The 10,052-nt window shown below is 44.6% G+C and overlaps 1 protein-coding gene across 1 annotated transcript in view; it reads right to left on the bottom strand.

Moving 5' to 3' along the window:
• Positions 1-5,304: 5,304 nt before the first annotated feature.
• RPA1 (replication protein A1) overlaps positions 5,305-10,052 on the bottom strand; it is a 45,230-nt gene continuing 40,482 nt past the window's right edge. The window contains exons 16-17 of the mRNA XM_055403380.2: positions 7,750-7,836; positions 5,305-6,311 (exon numbers count right to left, since the gene is read on the bottom strand). Of these exons, the coding sequence (XP_055259355.1) occupies positions 6,207-6,311; positions 7,750-7,836 (192 nt within the window). The 3' untranslated portion in view covers positions 5,305-6,206. The remainder of the gene's footprint in view (positions 6,312-7,749; positions 7,837-10,052) is intronic.

The following is a 10,052-nucleotide window of genomic DNA, read 5'->3' as shown; positions in this document are numbered from 1 at the left end:
GCTTAATTAGTGGCTCCTTTATGGAAGGTTTGCTGCCTGGAGAGAGCCCATTAGAGGTGGGGAGCTCGTTTACAGGAATGCACCTTCGAAAGCTATTCAAATTTTAAATAAATGATGGAGAGAGAAATTGGTGGTGGTGGCGGTAGGAGTGGGAGGGGAGAGGTTTGCTGTGGAGACAGAAAACTTCCACAAAAGACCAGCTTTGCATTCCAAGCCTAAGTGCTTTGGAGATCAGCTTTCCGAGGCAAACATAAGCCTCTAAAATTTTAGGCCAATAGAAATGACCTCTGTACCATGGCTGACTGAAGATATAAATAAACTTCAACATGAACAGCAGTGTCAACTGTGAGAGGGGAGATGAGAGCCCAATCCGAGCTTATTTTTAAAAAGTCCTGGTTGTTCTGACTGCGTTTCGGGGGGAGGACATTCATGGACACAAAGCTGCTGCTCCCTGCAGTGAGCTCTACTGCTTCCCCAGCACCAGCCCCTGGTTACCTAACCAAGGAATGGAAGCTGCCCCACACAAGTTAAATATAGGCTGAGTTATCTGCATTTTACAAGCACCAAGAATGTTAGCTGAGGAAGCTGTCATTTTTAATGACAGCGCAAACTTCCAATTACCAACCGGGTAATACCCCAGGGAGCAGGTATGATTTTATAAGAATGGCTTAAAATTATTAAAAGTTTACATGATTACTTTTGAATTGGATATAAATATATCTCACGAGGCAGGTGGGATTGTTTTTCACGTGGTCTGTATTCAAGGCTGAAAAAGAAATGAAAAGTCTACTTCTGAGATTTATCAAGAGCTAAGGAGGAGGGCGGAGAAGGTGATGGCAACCCACTCTAGTACTCTTGCCTGGAAAATCCCACGGACGGAGGAGCCTGGTAGGCTGCAGTCCATGGGGTTGCGAAGAGTCGGACACGACTGAGCAACTTCACTTTCACTTTTCACTTTCATGCATTGGAGAAGGAAATGGCAACCAACTCCAGTGTTCTTGCCTGGAGAATCCCAGGGACAGCGAAGCCTGGTGGGCTGCTGTCTATGGGGTCACACAGAGTCGGACACGACTGAAGTGACTTAGCAGCAGCAGCAGCACCAAGGAGGAGGGGCGGTCCAAAGGGACAGCTATCAAGAGCCTGGCAAAGCTGGAGGGCTGCAAAAATGGCCAGGTGGTGGGTTGGGTCTCAGCCACAAGGTCACGGGCAAGTCACAAACTCATGTGACTTGCAAGCCCAATGCAAGAAGAGTTAGGTGTGCTCAGTCGCTCAGTTATGTCCAATTCTTTGCAGCACCATGGACTGTGGCCCACCAGGCTCCTCTGTCCATGGGATTCTCCAGGCAAGAACACTAGAACGGGTTGCTATTTCCTTCTCCAGGGGATCTTCCTGACCCAGGGATCTAACCCGCATTTCGTGTCTCCTGCATTGGCAGGTGGATTCTTTTCCACTGCGCCACCTGGGAAGAGCTATGGGCCTGGCAATACATAGTACAAGCAAGTCCATGGTCAAACATTACTTCCACAGGAACCCCATTTTCTTTGATGCTACTTAACTCTAATGGCATCTATGGAGCTTCATCTGCCAGTGGTGAATATGGAATGAATAGCTGTTAGCAGGGGTTTTGCACGCGTTTTCCATATAGATCAGACAACCCCTGACCTAAATGAAGGCTACAATTTGTGAGTCTCAAATCACCTAATTCTTTGTGAAATCTTTTCTGATGACTCCAGTCTCCAGTGATCTCTCCATCTACTGAATTTTAATTTGAGTTGTGATAATACTACTTAGCCCCAAGCCTTGCTCCAAATAGACTGCAGTTCTTGGGGGACAAGGTATTTTGATGTAGTCACCTAAGGGAATTCCCTGGCGGCCCAGTGGTTAGGACTCCATGATTTCACTGCTGAGGGCATGGGTTCAGTCCCTGGTCAGGGAAGTAGGATGCCACAAGCCATGCGGTGTGGCCAAAAAAAAAGTCACCTAGAGGGAGAAAATGGCACAGGTGGTCAATGAAGACAGGTGCTATGTACTTTTCTCAATGACTCGAAACTGCCATTGCAAATATAATGAAAAGATTTTAATAATCATTCATTATTAGCTTTAGATAAAAAGCGGGTTAATTTGGGACTTCTCTGGTGGGCCAGTGGTTAAGAGTCTGAGCTTTCAAGACAAAGGGTACAGGCTCAATCCCTGGTTGGGGAACTAGGATCCCATATGCTGTACAGCGTGACCAAAATTTTTTTTAAAACAGGTTGATTTATAAGACAAGTCAAATGTGTTTTCAAAAGGCCATTTCTCATAGAAAACAGGATTCAGGCCTCTTCTTGGCCACAACCATGTCCATGTGGTAGGTAGGAAGAAGCCACCATGGCTCCAGCCCTCTCCTCCCAAGTCAACCACCTGCTTTTGCTCCAGAGGATTCTAGTGCCTGCTCGAGCCACCTGCCAGCTCTTGATGGTATACAGGCACAGAGGAGCTCTTACTGGACTAAGGCAAAGAAAGCACAATCAGAGAAATGTACAGAACAAGAAGAGAGGCACACACTTTCACACTGCAGCAAAGGAGAATGTTCCTGCCCATCAAAAGCTCAAAAGCTGAGTTTTTAAAATACAATTAGAAACTATGTGTATACCCAAAACTAATGGACTTCCCTGGTGGTCTAGTGGCTCAGAGTTGCCTTTCAATGCAGGAGATGCGGGTTCAATCCCAGGATGGAGAACTAAGATCCTACATGCCCCAGTGCAAGTAGAAAAAGCTGGCGCGCTGCAATGAGGACCCAATGCAGTCAAGAAAAGAAAATTAATGCAATGTTATATGCCAATTAGGTCTAAATAAAAGCAGAACTTTAAGTTAGAAAATATGCACATCCGGTAGGAGAACTGGCTCAATAAACTTACCCATGCACACATATAGCCAAATGCCAACTAAAATTATGCAGATTTACAAAAAAATAATGCAGATCTATCTTTATTGAAACAGGAAAGAGGTCCATTCTTTAGTGCTAGGAGCAAAGTGTTACAGAATAATATCATAATATAATCCCATTTTTAAGTTAAAACTATAATTACACACATACAAGCAGAGGGAAAAGTAGTCAGCTATACAAGCAATTATTGCTAACAGGCGGGATTAAGGACAATTTCGTTTTTTGTCTGCAGTTTATTTTTTCTACAATGAACATGGATTACTTGAGTTAAGAAATAATCAATGGTCCAAATAGTACCCATTCTTTTTTTTTATTGATATTAACAATACTTATCAGCTTAATAATAAAACATACTCAGTTGGCTTCTTTTTTTCAAAACAATGAAAATTAAACATCTAAAGTCTTTTTTGAGAGGGGAAAAAAAAAATTATTCCCAAAAGTGTTTCTGAAAGCCATAGCTCTACCAGCAGAGTGGATTATAAAAGGAAGAGCTAACAAACCACATAAAAGAGGGTGGGTGGGAGCCCTGGGGGGTTGGGGGATATCCTCTTTGAGATAAGGAAATAATTTACTAGGAAGGGAGTAGTGGGTTTCTAACAAGTGACAACAGAGAAGAGACTGAACAACCAGTTTCACTTTCTATAAATAAAATCTGAGAAGGCATATTGCCAAAGAAACACAAGTCAATATCTAAACCTTTATATACTGGGCTACTAAACTTCACTTTTAGACAGTATATTAATTATGTAGTCAATAACTATGGGTTTCATTAGGGTATTAAACACCATAATCAATATTATTTATACTTTTAGAAGATGGGCCACTCAGGAAAAAACATGGGGGAGGGGACGTTTTTGATCCTGAAGTTCAAAAAGTCAGAATGAGCACACCAGAGATTAGCAAGGCCTTAATGGAAAGCATAAAACACAGAAAATATGGACAGAAATCAGATTATTACCCTTCCCCCCCGCCTGCCTCCATCACAATGAGACTGGAAGGTATCCAAGAGCCATTTAAAATAAAGATGAAATGATTAGATTTTTCCCTAATTGTCTAACGCTGATGTCATGGTGTATGCAAAATAAACATTGATTTCTAAGTGAAAGATGAGAAATAGAACATGAACATCCTTTCGAGGTTAAACCATCTCCAAGAGAATTCTAAGAACTCTGGGCCAGAATCTATTTAGGCGACCCTCAGGGACCTGAGCTCTTAAAAGCCTAACAGTGGAGCCAATTTCTGATGCTCCTCTGCCGGTGATCTGCCTTTTAGTGGGGAATCTGCTCTACATGCCCCCTCGAGGGAGCCGCCCCATCTCAGAGCATCCCTCTGTGGGCTTCTAATCACATCCGCGGAGACGTGCTGGTGTCACCGCGTGGTCGTGGAGAGCGCGTGGCGGCTGGTACCATGTTCCGGGAGAAGCGTCGGGGTCACACTGCCGGTCAGTGCTCTTCGCGGGGTGGGAGCCGTGATGGGGAGAGGAGGGGATGCTAGGAGCGGTAGATATAAAAGACTAGTTACCAGGCTGAAAGCTAGATTGCCACTTCCAACCCACAATTTGTCAATCCACCATAGCGCTGAAGACTGTAATTTTCCAGTCACTGCTTTACGAGCAAGGTCAGACAGAAAGGAGCTTCCGTAAAAAATCGCTGAGGCCTTGGCCGGACAATCAGGTGCGGCTCAGTGGCTATCTTCTGAGGCTAGACTGTGTCCAGACAATTAGAGGCCCTGAGAGAAGGCCATCCTAGGTTCTGAGCCACGGAAGTCATCCTGCCTGACGCCAGCTGGCTACTCCCGGAAGAGGAAGGCTAAGGATGACACAGGTAGGACGTGCTCACTCCCCAGGTCTAGCAAGGGCCTCCATGTGCCACGCTCGCCCAGATTAAACACCAGGGCCCGGCACCACAGGAAGACTGTAATGCTGCCTGGATGCTTGGAAAGAGGTGTGCTGCTAACGCCAAACGAGGGGCTGCAGCGACCGGATAGATGATTAATATGATTAGGAACACAGAGAGCAAGCATGTTCTTGCTGACTGAAAAGCCCAGTAGCATAATTACTGTTTTCTTACCAGCTCACTGTCTGTTCACATTTCAAAGCCTGGTTGGTGTTAAGACCACTGTGTAAACATCAATAAAATCCCAAAGTGCCAGATCATCAGCATTCCGGGGCATAATGGCTTTTTGTTTTTGGTGTTTTCATTCTTTTAAAGATGCATTTCAAGGCTGCAGACATTAGGAAGAATGATCTCTATGCTTTTGACTAATCTTCGAGTTTGTAATGAGTTAACATCTCCCCCAAGTGAACATTTATTATGAAGGCTAATTAATTGCTTTCCCGTTACAAGAACCCTTTGCATTCAAAGAAAGTGGGATTCATAAGCAGAGAATAAACTGTTTATTAAACAAGGCAATGACAACAAAGGGCTTCTCCCTTCAGAATCCCTTCTATTTAATACAGTTTTAATCAGGAAAGAAAACACAAAAACGCAAGAAATATGTACAGGTAGAAAAGGCGTACCAACAGAAATGCAACATTAATTGAAGGGGAGACGAAAGCAATGCTTTGTAGTTGCCGGGATGTCTCTAGGGGACAGCAAGTCAATGCTTATCAGCCTTCCTCAGAAGAGACCATTTTGATTAATATCAGGCCCATCTGACTCAGTCTATTAAACCCTGAAGGAAGGATATTCTTCAGATATAAAAGATATGACTTTGATTAATAATTCTACTCTATTGCCATTCCAGGCATCAACAACTGTGTGGCCCCTCTAGAAAGGGAGCCTTTGAAATTGAGGAAGACAGGCTTCCTAGAACACTCAAGTGCCTCCACAAAACCACTTCTCAGCGCTCCCCCTTGGGAAGGGACCTGAGCTGAGAAGGTGTCACCACTGGAGAAGTGGGAACCCGACTTACATAATTTATTTCACTGTCTACAGATTGAGGGTCAATTACTTGTGACATAATTCCTGGTTGAAAATAATGAGATCTTAGGAAAACTGACAAAAGCCTAAAGACAGAGAGTGAGTGGTACTACAGTCCACGCAGCTGACCCCAAGGTCTGACACGGTTTACACCACAGCCCCGTGAGCGTATTTCCCTTTGCTGCCAGTGGGTTCCCAGGTGTGACGAAGTGATGGCTTAGTCCGTGGTAGAGGGGCGCTCTGCACCGCTGTCAGTCAGGGTGGGGATGGTGGTGCGGGTGGAGGTCGGGGGTGGGGTGGGGTGGGGGATTCGCTTCAGCCCTCTATCCACAAGCTCCTGCCCCATCGGCAGGCTCCTCTCACATCGCCGCGTTCCTCCTGATGTTCATGACCAGCCTTCTGCCGTATTCTCTGTAGTCCACAGGCTTCACATCCACCACCGTGGCCTTAATTCGAGACTCATCCTTTGAAAAGAGAAGAACGATTTGTGAACGAAGAAACGCCTGTGGCCATATTCCTGGTTTCAATGATCCCAACAGGAGAAAGCACAAAGACACGCTGGTGGTTCAGAGTCCCGTCATGCCAGTCAAGAAGCCGTGATGACGAGCGCCCAGGGCAGGGTTTCTGGTGGAACAAAGGCCTCCCTTCCACACAGGCCCTTGCACCGGTTTCTCGTGGTCCCAAACACTCGGAAACCTAGACTCCAAGTGTGATGGACTGTAGAGGGCTCTTCAAGTTCAATCTGTTCTCTTTACAGAGAGAGAAACGGGAGCCCAGAGAAGACAGTGACTTGCTAAAGCCACACTGCGGGCTCTGTGAGCGGGCTGTGGGGAGAGGAGACGTGCTCGCAGCAGAGGTTGAAGCCTGCCTTGGCCTATTTCAGCCCTGCGAGAGGCGACCTCGCTGCCCTTCACCTCCCCTTTCCGTGTCACATGGGGACCGAGCAACCCTTCCATCCCTCCCTCTTGACCACCCCCCACCCCACCCTGATACCATATTGCTGACATTGAGAGGCTCATTTAATGCTCACAAAACCAAACACAGATGTTAGCAGGCATTAGGGTTAAGGCCTGACAAGAAAACAGAGCAAGTAAACCCTGAAACAAGCAAAGTTTTCTGAATTCTCCTGTCGCCCGTTCACTCGGTTGGACAGTGCTTTCAGAGGCAGACTAGGGTGAGGCCAGCTGAGGGCCTGCACACTCCAGCTCTGTACCTACAAAACCCAGCCATATTTCTAAGCATGAGTAGAGCTAAGGCTGAACTGCCTGCGTGCAATTATCAGCTCTGCCACTTGCGAGCCTATGAATTTAGGCAAGTTACTCAATTCTCCATAAGCCTCCAGCTTTTCACTGGCAAAACGGGGGCAACAATAGTTCCTTCACACAAGGGTGCTTCCAGGATGAATGGAGACAAGGTATGCAGAGGGTGGGGAACAGTATCTGGCAGACAGGAAGAACTCAGTAAAGGCTGTGTTTTCATGATTTTACAACTGTATGACGTTATGAGCAATTAAAGGAATTTTCAAAGTAATTTTAACCACATGTGGTCTTTCTTTCACATACTGACTTTAGAACCCAGAATATGTGGGTCCATTTTGTCAGGACACAAACCAAAATCCCCCAGGTTTTAACTGAAAAGGCCACACAACATGTTTTCCTTGGATGTTAATACTGGACAAGACCCTTAACCTCTCTCTTGGTCTGTTTGCTCATCTGAAAACAGAGATGATAACAGTTCCCCAGTGCTGGTGTGACTCGGTGAGTAATAAACGCAGGGTGTTAAGTGTTGGGTCTGGAACACACAGTAAGCGAGGAACTGACAGCTAACACTGTAATGGGGTTGTGGGTGACACACAGCAGTTCTGTGCTGCTACCCTCGTGCACCATGGGTGATGTTACTTACATTGTAGGTCTCCAGTTTGACCCTGATCCTGAATGTAAAAGATCGAAAGTTGGCATTCTGGAAAACTTCCTCAAATGCTTGCTCGTTCTGCAGAAACAAAACGTAAAACTGTAGGCATGGAAACTAACACATCACCTGAAAATATCTGTATGGTTTTTGAAAAGACTTGGAGGAAAATCTCTGAGAAAATGATCACCTCCCAGTGGCTTGAAATTTCTTAGGAATGACTAATATATAGGTGACATTTCATCGCATAAAACTGTTTAGGTAGAATTTTATTAAAAATTAAAATATGCTACCTAGAGTACTCAATTTCATACAGACAGAAAGTGGAATGATGGCTGCCAGGGGCAACAGAGAGTTAGTGTTTGATGGGTACACAGTTTCAGCTGAGGAGGATGAAAAAGTTCTATAGCTGGATGATGGTGGCAGTTGCACAACAATATGAAGGTATTTTAATGCTGCTAAACTTATATACTTGGGCTTCCCTGGTGGCTCAGCTGGTAAAGAAGCCACCTGCAATGCAGGAGACCTGGGTTCGATCCCTCGGTTGGGAAGATTGCCTGGACAAGGGAAAGGCTGCTGCTGCTGCGTCACTTCAGTCGTGTCCGACTCTGTGTGACCCCATAGACGGAAGCCCACCAGGCTCCCCCGTCCCCGGGATTCTCCAGGCAAGAACACTGGAGTGGGTTGCCATTTCCTTCTCCAATGTGTGAAAGTGAAAAGTGAAAGGTCTGACCCTTAGCGACCCCACGGACTGAAGCCTACCAGGCTCCTCCATCCAGGGGATTTTCTAGGCAAGAGTACTGGAGTGGTTTGCCATTGCCTTCTCCGAGGGAAAGGCTACATATTCCATATTCTGGCCTGGAGAATTCCATGGACTGTATATAGTCCATGCGGCTTCCCTGGTGGCTCAGATGGTAAAGTGTCTGCCTATAATTCAGGAGACCTGGATTCAATCCCTGGGTCGGGAAGATCCCCTGGAGAAGGAAATGGCAACTCATTCCAATACTGTTGCCTGGAAAATTCCACGGATGGAGGAGACTGGTGGACTACAGTCCATGGGGTTGCAAAGAGTCAGACATGACTGAGCAACTTCACTGGTTCACTGGTATAGTCAGTGGGGTCACAAGAGTCGGACACGACTGAGCAACTTTCACTCACTCACTCACAATGGTAAATTTTATGTATATTTTATCACAATAGAAAAAAACTGCACTACTCCTAGGAAACACATTTCTAAACTTTCAAAATCTCTGATGGAATAGATCTGAGGCTCAGAATCTTCAGAACAAATTAAGAATGGGCAAGGACTCAGGAAAAAAGTTCAAGTTGTCATATATACATTATTTCAGCTTCTGGATTTACAGATGTGGTAAGTGAAGAAGACAGGAGAAGTGGGCAAAGGTTAGGGAAGAAGTTTAAAACCCGAAGTTCTCTCTCTCTTTTACTGGCCTCTCAAATACCATTTGATTAAGCTTCTGAATTAAAAAAACAAAAAAGTCTGGTAAACAGAGGGATTAGAGAAAGCATTTTACACAAATTTGCATAAAATAAATGTACAAGAACTTTTAATAAAATTAATAGTTCATATCAGTCAAGTATTATTTGCAAGTCACTTGGAACATGAAAATAGCTTTGTTACATATAGAACTCTTTGTATAAAGGTTACCACAACACACACACACACACAGTCCTCAGGCTTTTGGGTATGTAAATAAAACAATGTGTTAAACCTTCAGAAAATTGTACCAGCTGCCATCATTCTTTCAAGATTAGTGAAAGCACGGAGCGCATACTCCAAGAATATTATGATTCCTGAGGGGAGAGTTCCTATATGTCCTCATTCACTGGCAATAAAACCAGTCAAATGTAATAAGCCCATAAAAAATCCTGAAAGGCTGCCTCGAGCCTTAAAAGCTGATATGAAAATAGAGGACCAGGCAAAACAGATAAAAGATACCATCATACTTTAAAGTCAATTCCAGTTATTTCTGTAAAAGGGCTTGTTGGGATTATTTTCAGAGAGCTCATGGACAATTTCAAAGAGACAAAAGGGCAGAGCTAAACGAACAGAAGACAGGAAAGAAAAAAAAAAACACACACTGAAACAAATGACAAGAAGAAGTCATTGCTACTGGCTTTTACAAGTATCCTAACCGATTTGGAGGACAATGGGGGAGAAAAATCTATAGACAGATACTAATTTGTGTGGCCCAGAAACTATAGCTTTTATTGGTCTTTATAGGTTTTATCTGAGCAAACATCTTTCTTAACTTTAGGATAACTAGTAATCTAGTCCT

Source organism: Moschus berezovskii, chromosome 20, assembly GCF_049115385.1.
Source record: "Moschus berezovskii isolate FMDL1 chromosome 20, NW_MosBer_1.0, whole genome shotgun sequence".
Classification (NCBI taxonomy): domain Eukaryota; kingdom Metazoa; phylum Chordata; class Mammalia; order Artiodactyla; family Moschidae; genus Moschus; species Moschus berezovskii.
This window is presented reverse-complemented; position numbering and strand designations above follow the sequence as displayed.